Source organism: Falco rusticolus, chromosome 8 (assembly GCF_015220075.1).
Source record: "Falco rusticolus isolate bFalRus1 chromosome 8, bFalRus1.pri, whole genome shotgun sequence".
Lineage (NCBI taxonomy): Eukaryota > Metazoa > Chordata > Aves > Falconiformes > Falconidae > Falco > Falco rusticolus.
Genome location: NC_051194.1, coordinates 6,291,461 through 6,305,811, shown reverse-complemented (window position 1 = coordinate 6,305,811; position 14,351 = coordinate 6,291,461). Strand labels below are relative to the sequence as shown.

General features: G+C 48.2%; 2 protein-coding genes across 5 annotated transcripts in view; one reads left to right on the top strand and one right to left on the bottom strand.

The window, feature by feature from the left end:
• MGAT4B (alpha-1,3-mannosyl-glycoprotein 4-beta-N-acetylglucosaminyltransferase B) overlaps positions 1-3,049 on the top strand; it is a 52,044-nt gene extending 48,995 nt beyond the window's left edge. For all 4 annotated transcript variants that reach the window (XM_037397526.1, XM_037397528.1, XM_037397525.1 and 1 more), the window contains 4 exons: positions 320-398; positions 830-917; positions 1,925-2,037; positions 2,109-3,049. In XM_037397526.1, the coding sequence (XP_037253423.1) occupies positions 320-398; positions 830-917; positions 1,925-2,037; positions 2,109-2,132 (304 nt within the window). In that variant the 3' untranslated portion in view covers positions 2,133-3,049. The remainder of the gene's footprint in view (positions 1-319; positions 399-829; positions 918-1,924; positions 2,038-2,108) is intronic.
• On the bottom strand, positions 2,711-14,234 carry LOC119152360 (leukotriene C4 synthase-like). Its single transcript, XM_037397529.1, has 5 exons — positions 11,579-14,234; positions 7,234-7,333; positions 5,315-5,385; positions 4,528-4,609; positions 2,711-4,280 (listed from the first exon to the last, which is right to left on the bottom strand). Exons 1-5 carry the CDS (start codon positions 11,634-11,636, stop codon positions 4,133-4,135), a joined length of 459 nt encoding a protein of 152 aa, XP_037253426.1. The 5' UTR covers positions 11,637-14,234; the 3' UTR covers positions 2,711-4,132.
• Positions 14,235-14,351: the final 117 nt, after the last annotated feature.

The following is a 14,351-nucleotide window of genomic DNA, read 5'->3' as shown; positions in this document are numbered from 1 at the left end:
TGGCTCATGTTGAATTTCTTGCCCATCTCCTGCTTGGCTGCCCAGCAGGAGGGAGCGGTGTTCTTCCAGGGGGAGGATAATTTCACCCCTTTTTTGGTGGGGCCATGTTTGCCAGAGCCCTTTGCTTTCCTGCGCTTGTGAGCAAGCCATGATTTAGCTAACCTGGTGCAGGTCTCCTTCCAAACCACGTGCCTGTGGGCTTTCTGGGAAGGTGCCTGTGAAGCTGAGCTGTTTGATGGTTTGGCTGGGGTGAAAGCCACTGTGCCCCCCCTCCCCCCTCGCTCAGTGTGGGTATCTGTGGCTTTGGTCCCTGTCACAGGTTCTTCTTCCGCAGCGGGAACATCGAGCACCCAGAAGACAAACTCTTCAATACGACTGTGGAGGTTCTGCCGTTTGACGTAAGAGTTTTATTGAGAATTGAGCCGGGGGTGGAGTGGGAAGCAAAAGAGGTTTGAGAGAAGGGAACTGCTTAAAGCCGTCCGGGAAATCTTTACAAGACTCGAGTGCTTTGGAGCGGCGCTGGCTGGGAGCCAGGGGTCGCGCCTGCTGTGGTGCCACCTTGGGAGCGGGACCCTGCGCTGAGCAGTCGCTGTGGGAGCTGTGCCAGCCTGCGGGGGGGATGCTCAGGGGAGGGGTGGGACAGCTGCGGAGCTGGAGCCAGGATGGTGCTGTGGAAGCCGCAGCATGAGGGCAGCAAACGCCTTCTTGTTTGGGGGCACGAGGCTTGGGGTGACGGGCAGGGGGACGAGGTGCCACGGTGCTGCTGTGGCTTGGGACTTTTGGGTGGCTCTTGCCACTGGCCTTCCACAAAGCTCATCTCCTTCTGCAGAGCCTGCAGTCAGACAAGGAAGCCTTGCAGGAGGGAAGAGGCACAGCTGTCAAATACCGCAGGATGACGGATGGCTACATCCAGATAGGTACAGCAGGGCGGGGGGTGGTAAACTGCCGGCTGGGTTTGATCACCCAGCCCATATCCTTCAAGTGAATTGAGACCCTTGGTGCTGTTTGCTTGGCAAAGAGTAATTTCTGCTTGCCAGGAGCCAGGTCAGAACGGGATTTGTCATTGTCTTCTCCCCTCTTAGCCTAGGTGGCCTCTTCAGATAGTTTTCAGTCCTATGTTTCTGCCCATCTCTGCTCAGAGCTGGGGCTGAATTATTCAGATTATCCTTCTGCCTCATTTGGTGTTAAAAATCAGCACCGTGGGTGATTTCTGCTCTCCCTCCACAGCCTGTCTCGGTACTCACACCACTGGCAGCTGGGACTTTGTCTCCTGCCACCTGAGCTTGGTTTAGTGCTTGTCCTGCACTGGCCAAAACCCAGTGACTGTAGCCTACAGGGACCTGCTGGTACATGGTAAAGCCCTGGTGTCCCTGCTAAGACTTTTTTTTTTTTTTTTTAATAGACAAATAAGAGGAAAATTCCCTGGTCTGGGTAGCTTTTTGCCATTTTAGGATTCCTCTGCCCGCTGTCTGGTTTCTCCCAGTTGCATTTAAAAAAACAAAAAACAAAAAAAAACCCCAAAAATCACATCCAAAAATGGGACATAGCAACACATTGAAACCTCAGTAGCACTATGGATGCAAGACTTGCCTCCATGGCATGGATACTGAACTGATACTTGCCTCTCACAGGATGGTGCTGCCCTCAGGCTGCTCTGCCCACCTCACACAGCAGTGATGTGTAGCCAAATACTCCTCATCACAGCAGTGATGTGTAGCCAAATACTCCCCATTTTGGTTTTAGCTGATCTTGCTGTTCCCCTAAGCCTAGCATTTTGCACTGTAGCGATGTCCAGGCTGCTGGTTTTCAGCCTGGCTTGTGTCGGGGCGTTGTGGGCAGGGGCTCCCACGGCTACTCCTGGTCCCTTTGGGGGGCCTGGATGCCAGAGAACCGGCCCCACATCACCGTGTGCTGTCCCCACCAGGCTCCTTCTCCAAGGGCATCGCAGAGGGCGAGGTGGATCCATCCTTCGGGCCGCTGGAAGCCATCAGGCTGTCCATCCAGACCGACTCCCCGGTGTGGATCATCTTGAGCGAGGTAAGCCGGGCTTCATCTGCAGAGGGACCCAGCCCCGGCTTCTCACTGACCCCAGCCCTCTCTTCCTGCAGATTTTTATCAAAAAAGCAGAGTGAAATGGGCCTGAGGAAGGGTGGACACGCATGGATCCCTGGTCCTTCTCCCTCCCCTCCTGCTCCCTCCTCCCTGCGGCACCAGGACAGCGCAGGACAGCTGCCGGGGGACGGCTGCGTGCTGTGGGGCCAGGACGTCACCTTGTCACCTTCTCCGGCAGAAGAGCAAACAGCGATGCCCTGTGCAGAGGGCTGGCTTTGCTCGGGCCGCACCGGCACAGCGAGAGCTTGGCGTCGGGATGAGCTTTAGCAAGTGTGCGGGATGGAAAGCACCTCCAGCCCAGGACAGGGCCACCTCCAGCCCGGGACAGGGCCACCTCCAGCCCGGGACAGGGCCACCTCCGGCTGCATCTGGGGACAGAGCGGGGGCTTGGTCACGTTGAGTCCTGCTGGGACAGAGGCGGTGGGGGAACCCGGCTCTGCCTTGCTTTCGTCCAGGCAACAGCCCTGGCCACAGCCGAGGATTCAGTGGGGGTGAAGACTGACCCTCCTCCGGCAGAGGAGGAACGAATCCAAAGGGGTTGGAGCTATGAGTATGGCAGGGAAAACAAAAAAAAAACAAAACAAAACAAAAGCCACACTGTGCCTGCCAGCATTGAACACAGCCCCGTAACTCACGGTGAAGTCTCCAGTGTCTTCATGCCTTGAGGTGGAGTGCAGAAACCATCTTTTTTAAATAACGATTTCAGTTATGGATTGGTGTGAATTTTTGGGGGGAGAAAAAAAAAAGCAGAAGTAGCCCAGTTCAAAAATAGTAGGGATTAGTGTAAATCCCAATATCTTTTCAGCTATACACTGGAATGCATTATACTACTTTAATGTGCTGTATTTTTTATTATTGGATACATTTGATTTTTCCAGTACATCTCTATATATAAATATATAAAATAACGTGCACTGTAATAAAAGCTAAATTTAAACCTTTGGTGCAGCAGTGAGAGTCACTCGTGGCAGGAAGACACTGGCTCTGCTTGCCCAGGGCCAGTGGGCATCCCTGGGGGCCAGGGACCAGCTGCAGCCCCTGCACCCAAAAGGGGTGTCATTCCTCAGTGCTCACCAGTACCTGACATTCCCAAAGCATTGCTGGTGCTGGGGAAAGCTCTTAGAGCAGCCCGGTGGGAGACTGGGTATTTTTTGCCACAGGAACCTTCACCGGTTACTAAAAAAAGAAAAATTGGCTGGGTCTTTCCTTGGCAGGGCACGAGGAAGGTGCTTGGGCACCAGCACACCTAAGGGTGCAGTTGTGGAACAGTTGTCTTACAAAATATGTTGCTTTTTTTATACACACATGCAACTTCACAAGGATCTGCCTGCTTGATGCCTACATGAGTTACCTGCGAACACCGAGTTTGCAGTGGAAGCTGAAATCCAGAGAGAGGGCAAAAATCCTGCTGTGGGTCAGTGACAAATCAAAATCGTTCAAGTCAATGCCTGACACAGACTTTAGCATTTGGACTAGACTCACACTTTTTTCCCCAGAACTGGGATACAGTTTTAGACAAGTGTACCCATCCTTTCAAGTTTGTTTTAATTGCAGCAGCTTTTCCCATGCAACCCAGTCCCCTAACCCTCGGATGTTCTCACACCCAGTCCCCAAGCAGCTTTGACAATCACAGGTGATTTCTACCGAGAGAAGGAATTTATTTTTTGTATACCCATGGTGTGGATCCTTCAACATAGATCGTTACAGCAGTAAGGAAGAGTGACAACAGCGTACGGGTCCATCTGTGCTCTGTGAGGCAGAGCCAAAGACAGGAGTTCTAGAGCAGACGGTGCTGCAAGAGCTGGCGGTGAAGGCCATCAGCAGGGGCAGAGGCTGGGCAGTGTTTGCTTTCTAGAAGGGAGAATTACCTGTGAAGTAGTGGAGCTTCACGAGCAGAGGAATGCCAGCATCCACCGCCCTTCAAAGGTGAGCACAGAGCTGGGGAGATGCTTGGTCTCTGACATGCTGTGTGACTCTCCCGCGAGGGCACGCCCTGGGTTCTGGGGGGAAGCAGCCCCCCTCACCAGGCACCAAGCAGCTGGCGGGGCCACACCAGCACCGTGGTCCATGCAGAGGAGCGGGACAGCAAGAAGTGTGCCAGGAGCCCGGCCACCGCCAGCCCCAGCAGCAGCCAGAGCAGCAAGGCACTGGCGTACAGCGGCCCCAACCTGCGCAGGGAGAAAACACCATCAGACACCACCAGACCCCCCCCGGGGCATGAAGTGTGCTGGTGAGGGCTTGGCGACCCTCACTCTCCTTTGAGACTGAGCCAGTGGTGTGGCCACGAGCGCAGGAGGGTGATGCAAATCTGCCGTCAGTCCCACCACAGGAAGGAAACCTGCCCCAGGGGCCACATCCTGCACCCAGCCTCCCTGGGTTGATTTGGGGTGCCCACAGCCCCGGCCAGGTACTTACCTTCCCTGTGCAGCCACGCTGTATCCCTGGAAGTACTTGAAGCGCTTGTAGAGGTACATCAGCCCACACGCCGCAGCCACACCTGCGGGGGGGAGGGGAGCAGAGTTGTGATGGGCCTGGGGTTCCCCAGACGCTGCCGTGCTCAGTCACCCATGCCCCCATGCCCCCCTGCAGATGGGGCACAGCCCCGAGAACCGAACGCAGAGGGACTCAGCGTTAGAATGCTGTGGGAGCTTAGGTGGGGTTTCTTCTTTCCCTTTTTGTGAGGGCTGACCTTCTCTGCCCCCCAGAAGCTGCCCTGGGACGTGGGTTTGCAGCAGTCCCTTCCCTGGTCCTTCCTTGCATCTTCCCCAGGGTGACAGCCAAATCCCCAAAACACGCTCGGGACAGGACGGACGGTGGGTGACTAATCGCTGGGGTTATGGTTTCTCCCGACAGCAGCGTGGGTCTCGCGTGGCAGCTCTGCTGCAGCTTGCTGCTGCCCTGGCACCGCACGCCAGCCCGACCCTGTCTAGGGGAAGCAGTGCTGGGGGACAGCCGGGCTCAGGTGAAGGTCAATGCCACCAACCCCCCCCTCTGGGCTGGAGACCAGCCCGGCTGCCACGCTACCAGCAGCTTCATGCACGCTGGAGCTGGGGTGCTCCTGGGTCTGTCCAGCCAAAGGGGAACTTCGCTTTCCCCGAGTAACAGCCCATGGGCACAGAGAGCACATGCCTGAGTCGCAGTGGGATTCAAACGGGTTTTTTCAGTTTGTGCATGTGGTTTGGGTTGGGGTTCCCTCCCTTACCTTGATGAAAGAAGATTCCAGCAACCCAGAGGAGCGACATGAAGATGGGGAAGTACTCTGAGCAATTTGCCCTGGGTAAGAACCAGAGATGAGAGTTAAAACCACATCCTCGTACATCGGAGAGCTGGTTAACCGAGGCCAGAGAAACGAGCTGGAAACACGCGTCGGAGCAAACTGAAAGGGCCGATAAGAGGTATTGCTGTGCTGTGGAGAAAGGGCCTTTTCTGCAACCGCGGGCACCCAATTATCTGTATTTTGGAGAAGAAAAGCACCCAAACACACAGTGTTCACCTCACACTCACGTGGACCTTGCAAAAATGAGCCACAGCCGAGACAGAGCTCTGTCTTTGCTGGACTCTCCGTCCTTGGCCCTGCGCACAGCGCCGTCACAGACACCTAGTACAGCTACGGCATTAACGCTGCATGGGCAGAGGTTCCTTATCGTTATTTAAGGAGCCTTCTCTTCCCCTTGAGTGGCCATGGCCCAAGTTTGGGTGTCACACAAAGCACGTGCTAAGAGCAAGCCTTCTCCCAGGTCGAACGCAGCAGAAGGCAATCACATCTGCAGCCAGGTTTTCTTCCTTTTTCTTTCAGTAACAAAAAGTACAGTTTTCTGCAAGAAAGGACAGGGTGAGCTGTGGTATTAAAGACAAGGGGGTTGTTTCTCCATTTCTCTTACATTTTACCATTCCCTAGGCAATTTAATCTTAAATTTGGCCAAAAATTTACCAAGCCTTAGGGAATGGGGCCAGATTGGGAGCTGGAAAAAGCCTGAAGAACCTTACGTTGCAAATGCAGTTTGAGCCTCAGTGAGGGGAGTCTGCCAGGTTTCCACGAGTGAGTAATAAATCAATACCTTTGTTCCCTTCTTTTTTTTTTTTTTTTTTTTTTTTAATATATCAAACCAAATTATCCATTTGTATGCTTTTCCACAGGGAAAAGAACAAAGAAGGGGGAAAAAAACCTACGAGGAAGAAATACCTTCTCAGAAGCGAGTGGCTGAGGCCACCTCCTCCACAGAGCATCGCGGCAGGCTCCCCGGCACCCCACAGCCCGCATCCCCGCTCTGGTAACACACAGCCCAGTATCGAAAAGCCACATCATCAGGTACCCAGCCAGCAAAGGCTGATGCCTCCCGTACAGGCCGGCCTTCCACTGCATCACAGAAGGACCAAGGTAGGTGGTTTTGTCACTTCACAAGCGGTTCCTGCATGCTGGCAAGGAAACGCAGCTGCTTTGTTCAGGATTTAGTGCCGTGCTCAGGCTACCCTTCAAACCAGCTCTGGCCAGCTCCTTTCAATTGCTTACGAAACAGGACGACTGAGATGAAAGATGGAATCTAGTGCTTGCTGGAAGCTGAAGGGATCTGTGAACCCTTGCAGTTTAGCTCCAGCATTGCTTTCTCCATAGGAACAGAGCAAAAAGAAACAGCCCTCAGCGTGGGCCTGCGAGTGCCAACTTTTGCAGTAGAATGGCTTAAATAAGGAAAAAAATTAAAACATCCTCATAGCTGGTTCTTCCAGCAAGGCCCTTTGCTTCAACAGCAAAAACTTACAAGCAAATATTAGGTTATTATAGCTTCAGCTACTCTCACAATTTAGAGCTAAAATTAATATTAAACGTCACTGTTATAATGCGTTAATGCTCAACACTTCTTCCACGCAGCCACTGACTTGTAATTCGGCTGCTTCTCGCAATACCAGGAGGGTTACTGGGGGGGGACAGAAATGCTCCAGCCATAGCCAGATGCTCCAAGTCAAAACTCAGACCTCTGCTTGCAAAGGGTTAAAAAAAATAAATAAATAGTAGCAGTAGCAGTAAGCGAAAAGGTGACTTGAGGGTGACTTCTGTCTTTCCTGGTAGGGACACCTGACCAAGTCATACATAGATGGAGTCACCCAAAAAAGTTAAAATCTTACTGAGCTCTGAAGATCCGCTCAAATTCAGGGTGACCTCTTGTCTCAGGAGGGGAGATCTTGTACTTCCGCCGGGCATAGATCACCTGCAGCACAAAATAGGCTAAAAAAAAAACCAAAAACAAAAAACAAAAAACGAACAACACAGGAATGGTGACAGCCCAGCAGTGTTTTGTTTATTGTTTAGCCAAGCTTTATCTAGCTTGGAATCAAGCAAGTGGTTAGAGCCGATACTCTCTAGGTTCATAGTCCAGGGCTGTCACACACAACCTGGAATAAACATGCCATTTATTTCATGCTTGTTATTTAAATTCATTTGGTTATCCTGGCAGAGCTGAGGTGCTGGCTGGCGTTTTGCATAGCCTCATGCCCAGCGGCGGCAGCGGAGCCCTGGGCGCTGCTCCCAGCAGATCAAACACACCTCGGTCCTGCAGCAAGGCCAGCAACACATGCTAAGACCTTACTGAGTCTGCACCCAGACACACAATTACTCTTTTTTAATCTTGCACTGTGCTTTTAGAGTATTAGTACACCCTCAGCCAGTCTGGGGGGAATGGCGTGTAACTCTGCTACATCTAGCAAGCACAACGCTTTTATACAAGGATGGCCCCATATCAGAGAGCAGCATCCAAACTGTGAAGCCCTGGGATATCTATCATCAAGTCAATTAGAGATGCTTGTAATCATGGCAATAGAAGGGAATGGGGTTGGCTATTTCTTCCACTTCATTCCTGCAGGATAGCCCCAAGGCTCGAGCAGTTCAAGGCGCAGACAACTGCTACCAGCGGGTGCAAATCTGGGCAAAGGTACTAATTCGGTGTCTGCTCTTATCGCTCCTTCCTACATTTGTAAGGGATGTGGAAAATCACTTCAAAACGATGAAAACTTGTTAACATGAAGATTTGCCCTGTTTCACTATTTGATTAAAGTTCTTACTCCCACAGGTGATTGCTAATGTTTCAAGTGTTTATCTTTAGGTGCTCCACTACATTTCTCCCTTTATTGAAAATAAGAATTTTCATATAGGAGTAAACTAAATTATAAAAACAATTACTCTGGGGACTGCGGCAGCATGCTGCTAAGTGAGTCACCTGGATTAGCAAGGTCCTAACGTAGCAACATTTCCAGAGCATTGGACAGAGACACAAGGAGCCAAGCTGCAAGGACTGCATGTGGACTGCCTTATTCCAACAAAGACTATAAAAGCAGAACAGCAGGATAGAGAAGGGAAAGGAGGGACAGATGTTGCAAGATTAAAGACAAAACAGATCCATGCATGCCTGCAGAAAAGCATTAGAACATATGTAGAAGGGAATTAGAAATGTAAATAATCTGACACGATGTGACCTTGTGTATTACACAACATATTATTCATTTAAATACACATAGACATTAATTTCAGGAAACTTTTGTGTGTTCTAGTGTCTCCCCCAGCGTGCACAGTGACCCAGCCCTGAACAAGGGGTGCTGAGGAAGGGAGGTGGGGAGCTCCCCCCTCGGTTTGTTTGCAGCACGCTGATGATGGGGGCGGGGGCGGCCATCATCCTGCCCCCAGGTCCGGCAGAACACAGCACCTGCTCTGCGAACCCAGGCAGCCGGGGCGGCAGCAACGCACGACTGGCAATTCAGCAGCAGCTGCTAGAACGCTGGGAGCAAGCTGATGAAACCCACCCTGACCCATCCTGTTACCTCCTCTGTACATCAGATCAGCACCTCTCTCCTGCACAACCATTTTCACACTCCCAGGGTCTCATCCCAGCCACCTCTCAAGAAAGGGACTGAGCTTGTTACCGCATCATGCACAGCTCTGGCTCGTGGCATACGCCTGACTGTGCTGGGCAGCGGTGCTCATCCTGCTTCGTGCCATCTGCACCCTTCCTAGTGCAGCCTTCTCGCAACTGATGAGCACGGCAAGAATAATTTCAGGCCCAACCTATCAACTCTACACTTAATATTGCTTGTATACAGGGGGCAAATATCCAGACAAGTCCTGCAACAAATCCCTTATGCTTCAGGATGGATAATATGTAAAACAGCCACCCAAGAGGAGCCTTTCGGAGGACGGCTCGCTGCCCTCTGAGCCTGGTGTAAGGATGAATCATTAAGGATGAAGAATCACACTCCAAAAGCACTTCTCAGAATGAGGTGTTATAAAAAAACACACCGTACAACCCTTCTCAGCATGAACTTTTAGGGAAAAAAGTGCAATCTGCTCTGCAGAACCTTTCAAACTAGTTTGTGTGATTCATGTCTCCAGGTTAAATATCTGTGTGGATTCCCATGTGGCTCGTAGGGGCTGAGCTCTCTCCGCACTTTGCTCCTCGGTGGAGGTATCAGCCAGACCTGTATTCTCCATTTGACTCTGTCCACAAATTTGTCAAGCCATATTACAGCTGCTATCTGCCACATTTGAGTGAACCTGGCAAACAAGCTCTGTGGGGACTAACAGCCAGTAACATTGCATAAGCATTATTTCCTTTGAAGCCATAAAAAAAAGGGGGTGGGGGAACCCAAAAACTGTGGTGGCATTGTTCTGCTCTCTGGTACAGCGTTCAACACCGGGCAGGGGCATGTAGCTACAGAGCACTAAGCTCAGAGCTTTGCTAATCTGAGCACAACTACATTAAAAAGAGGAAAGTTACTTGAAAGAACCATGGGCTCCCAGAAAATTAAGAAGAAGAAAATAAAAATCAACCAGCACTGTACTCAGCCATTAAATTACACCACCTACATCAGGATGCGATGGAAGAGCGTTTGTACATATAGCGCATGGCCATCTTTCAGTGCTCTGCCTTCTCGGAACGAGCCTCAGATCTGTAACTCGCCTACAAAATATCCTTTCAAAATATGCAAGAAAAAGCTACGGCACAGCTCCAAATCCAGGTGACATGAGCAAACATGTTTTGTACTAGTAGAGAGAAAGGAAACACATAATATTTTGCAATTGTTGCTTGGCTTCCCTTGCAGAGTAGTAACAGGAGGGTACTTTATCTGACCTAATGTAGATAAGAGGGTGCCAATGCTTGCTACTCATCTGCTGGATTCACACCTATGTATGGTTTGCATAGCACGCAAGAAAAAAGCCTAAGGCTGCAACCTTTAAAAAATACTTTTAAGTTCTCATAAAACAAATATATTTGAGACAAAACTGCTATCTAGGGATTTGCAACTGAGGGTTTTCCAATGCAAAGGGCTCAGCAACATTTCCATAACCCAATTTCACATTTTCTTTACGTTTTCTCTTTGCACATTAAACAAAAAAATCGTAAGACAAAAGTATCTTCCATTTGTAGTTGCAGATATTTCTCTGTAAATTTTTTGAAGGGGAACTACTGATAATTCAGAAGTCTTGAACTCTTATGCTTCAAGTAGCATATTTGTGTTTTAAATCATGCTTATATTGAGAGATTTATCATCTGATAGCTGAAATTACACCAGGCTGCTCAGAGAGTCACACCCATTCATAAGCAGAGGTGAAAGAGCTCTACGGTGAATTAATTCAGTAATAAATAAAAACATCCCTACAGACAAACCTTCCCTTAGACAAATTTGAAGATTTTAATGACAGGGGGACTCTATCCCCACCCTAGGCAGGGGAAGTGCCCCCTGCTGCGACCCTCCTGAAGCCCAAGGGGAGAGGCCTTTGCCCAGAGGACCCACAATTAAACACAACAGGCAGACAGGCTGGCAACTCCACTGCTGCTGCTTAAATGGTCTAAACCAAACACATCTATTTAAATTATGAGAAGTCACCGAGTTTCTTTAAAGATGTCTGCGTCTATTTCTGACCAGAAAGGCTTGCATTAGTTCCCAAATGACTGTGTGTGGCCAGCTCATCTTGTCATCTGCTTAACTGTATGGACACATAACTACACTGGTCACAGAGGAGAAATACCTGCGTACATGATGCTCTTTTCTATATAGATACGATGCATGCCCATTCACTGAGCTCTTCATCAGCCTATTTATTAACCTGCCTTTACTCTGGCTACCTCCAGTCCCTCTGAGTTACAAATTACCTGCTAAAATTCAATCACAGAAAATATTTTCAAGACATTCTATTGCTGAAATTGTGTTAAGTTTTACTTTTAAACTTACATTTCATTTCCTTCTAGGATGCTGGCTTTGAGGCTTGCAGATCATTTTAGCCCCTATTACAAAATGAACATCAGGCATCTCAGGCATGACACTTCCACCAGGAATGGCCAAACATTTGCATCATTTTGCCAAGTTGGAAGACAGCAATTTCCATTCCACACAGACTCCAAAGCAGAACACAGCAACCAAGTTCCACAAAGCTTGATGTAATTAGCTTAACACTACCTAGCATTATATAAAGAACATTTACCTTGCTCCAGGACTCCCAAAACTGTGACAGTGGCCAGCAAGTCTATCTGATTTCTCATGTCGCTGACTGTGGACCAAAGCCCTAGCCAGGTAGATGAGCACAGCTGCTCTCCAAACCTCCCTCCCACCACTGCACACCCTACAGCTGAGCCTCCTCATCACCCAGCACCAACACGTGTTTCCTCCACCGCCCATTAACTCTCTCCCCACCACACAACTTGCCAAAGCAGCCAGCCATCAGGAACCGTCTATTCCAGACAAGGGCCTTTTGCTGAACAACATAACAGCAAGGGGTTTGCACATGCAAACTGTAAAATCCTTGCATTATATTTACAGATTTTTTACCATGACTGACTGATATATTGCTGGCAACTGAAAGATGATGGGATTTCTTCCAGCTCTTTTGTTGCTGGTTTTAACCAGCTCTAAAGCATCTGAATTATGTGTGAGGTTGTAAAAATTATTATCAAGCATTTACAAATTAACAACTTGACCTTCTGCTCTTATTCCAAGTAGTGAAGCTGACCACATGAAAGATTTCTAGACTTCAGTTGGAATAACTTAATTCTGGTTACTGGATTCTGAATTATTAAAAGAGCATTCAAATGCTTTATCCTATTAATACTGTAAGTTTACCAAATAAGAATATGGCTCTTCTCTAGTGCTCAGTCACTTTTTGTAGTTTTCTGATGTTTTTAGAACTCTGCGGTACAAACCTTTTCCTGGCTAACATACAAAATAGAAGTGCTCAGTTCCCAGTGGAAGGCAGCAGAGGATGCAGAAACACACAGACCCTCAGAAATGTTACATTGACATCAGAATTAGAATTTTAAAATGTAACATTTGAAAAACCAGCAATACTTCAGCCCTGAATAACTTTTTCCCCACTACACAAAAGCAAAACATGCATCATTTAAAAAAAGTCAGCCTGTGTTTTAGAGCAACTTTGTATGGGTTGTATGTACTCCAACTTTTAAAAGCAAAAAGGAGGGGGGGGAAAGAAGTATCATTCATGATCAACTAAGGTTTTCCCTTAATTTTGGTGAAGAGAGGGGACAGGATATGGTTGAGCCATTGCATTTCTCTCTGTACAGTCACACCCACAAAACCTCAATACAGATCTGTGCACAGTACCAAACAAGAAGTGACCAGACCTACAGTTTCTCCTAAGTATGATGCAGCAAGTTTTTTCTGGTTTGGCTCTTCACTGCCCCAAAAACCCATTGTGACAAGCTTATGAAGTTGATGAAGTTAATTAATTCAAATATACACCTGTACACTTTGTCCAATAAAAACCATGCATAGAGCATAGCAAAGCCACTCCCTTTCTCTACAAAACAGTCATATGTGACTTTAGACCCTCCAAGCTGCTGCCAGACCCAGACTGAAATAGAAATAACACAATTAACCTTAACAGAATCTATTAGTGATCCAAGCTGTCATCTGGGGTGTCTAATATAGAAGTCAGAGGGGAAATATGACCAGGAGTCTACTTCTGCTTACACCGTTTCAAAAAACAACTCTGGCTTTAGAAAACACTGCTATTACAGATTTACACTAGCCTCAAGGAAAACACTAACATCAAGGGGAAAAAAGAATTTTTTTAAAAGGTAGTTTCCGAGCAATGGTTGGTCACAAGCTGCCACTGACTCCTTAAGATCTTTGGAAATACAGCCATGCATATCACTTCAGTGGGGGACAGTTTGGGAAATTTCTGGTTTACTCAACATTAAATACAATGCAGCATTTTTAATGAGACAATAAAGCAAAAGTTAATAAAGTAATAACTTCACAGTTCCCCACAGGCTAGAGGCAGCTCATCCTGGTATTGTTACTTATTATTACATTTGGTTCTTTATAAGCTTAAGTTACTGGTCCCCTCCTCCCCCCAAACTTGCACAGTAAAGATATACTCAAAATAGGTAAGTCGGGACACACTTTGTGAGAAAATCTGAAGGCTCTGAGCTGGGGCCTTAAACACAATAGCTATATAAGACACCAACTTCGATGCTTGGAGAATGATCCTTCAATGTTTGAAGCAGATTTAAAATTCTTATTACGTAGGGGGATGCTTGAAATTACAGTAACATGCAAAACTAATACAGCCTTAGCAAGAAACGCATGTGTCACACTGCAAATTCTTTATCGCTATTGCTATATCTGTGGTTAGAGAGATTTGATCTTAGTTTAGAACTTCAGGTTAGTATCAGCAGTAAAAAGGCACACTTGACAAACAGGAACTACATAAATAACTGAATTCTTGGGTCTGCTGCAAGTGGCATGATTCACTAAGAGAACTGCTTTGAAATGTTCAATTCAGAGTAATTCGTCAAGTAACAACTTGTTAACAAGCACGCATTAACATCCAAACACACACCACTAAAGCCAGGCTCCTTCAGGCACCGATGAAGCCCAGATCCTTGCTTTACTTCTAACCAACATACAGGCAAGTGTCCATCTTAAGAGGTTCAACAATCCAGCAGGGTCTGAATGACCGATTTTGCCATGATTTTCCACAGCCTCTTCAACCCCCCAGCTCTACACAGTGGCTTAGGGACCTCGCCAGCTTTAAGCCAAAATGCTCACGCAACTTGCTGCCAGTATGTTGTTCCTTGTTCAGAAACTTAACTCATGCTTGCAGTACATGTTCCTCATTTCTCAGAGGGGGGGGGTGGGGGGGGGCGTTGGGGGGCGTTTGTGCACCATCTGCCTGCATCAAACACACACAATCTTTGTCATTTTACAAGTTGTAAGGAAACCACTTTGAACCTCTA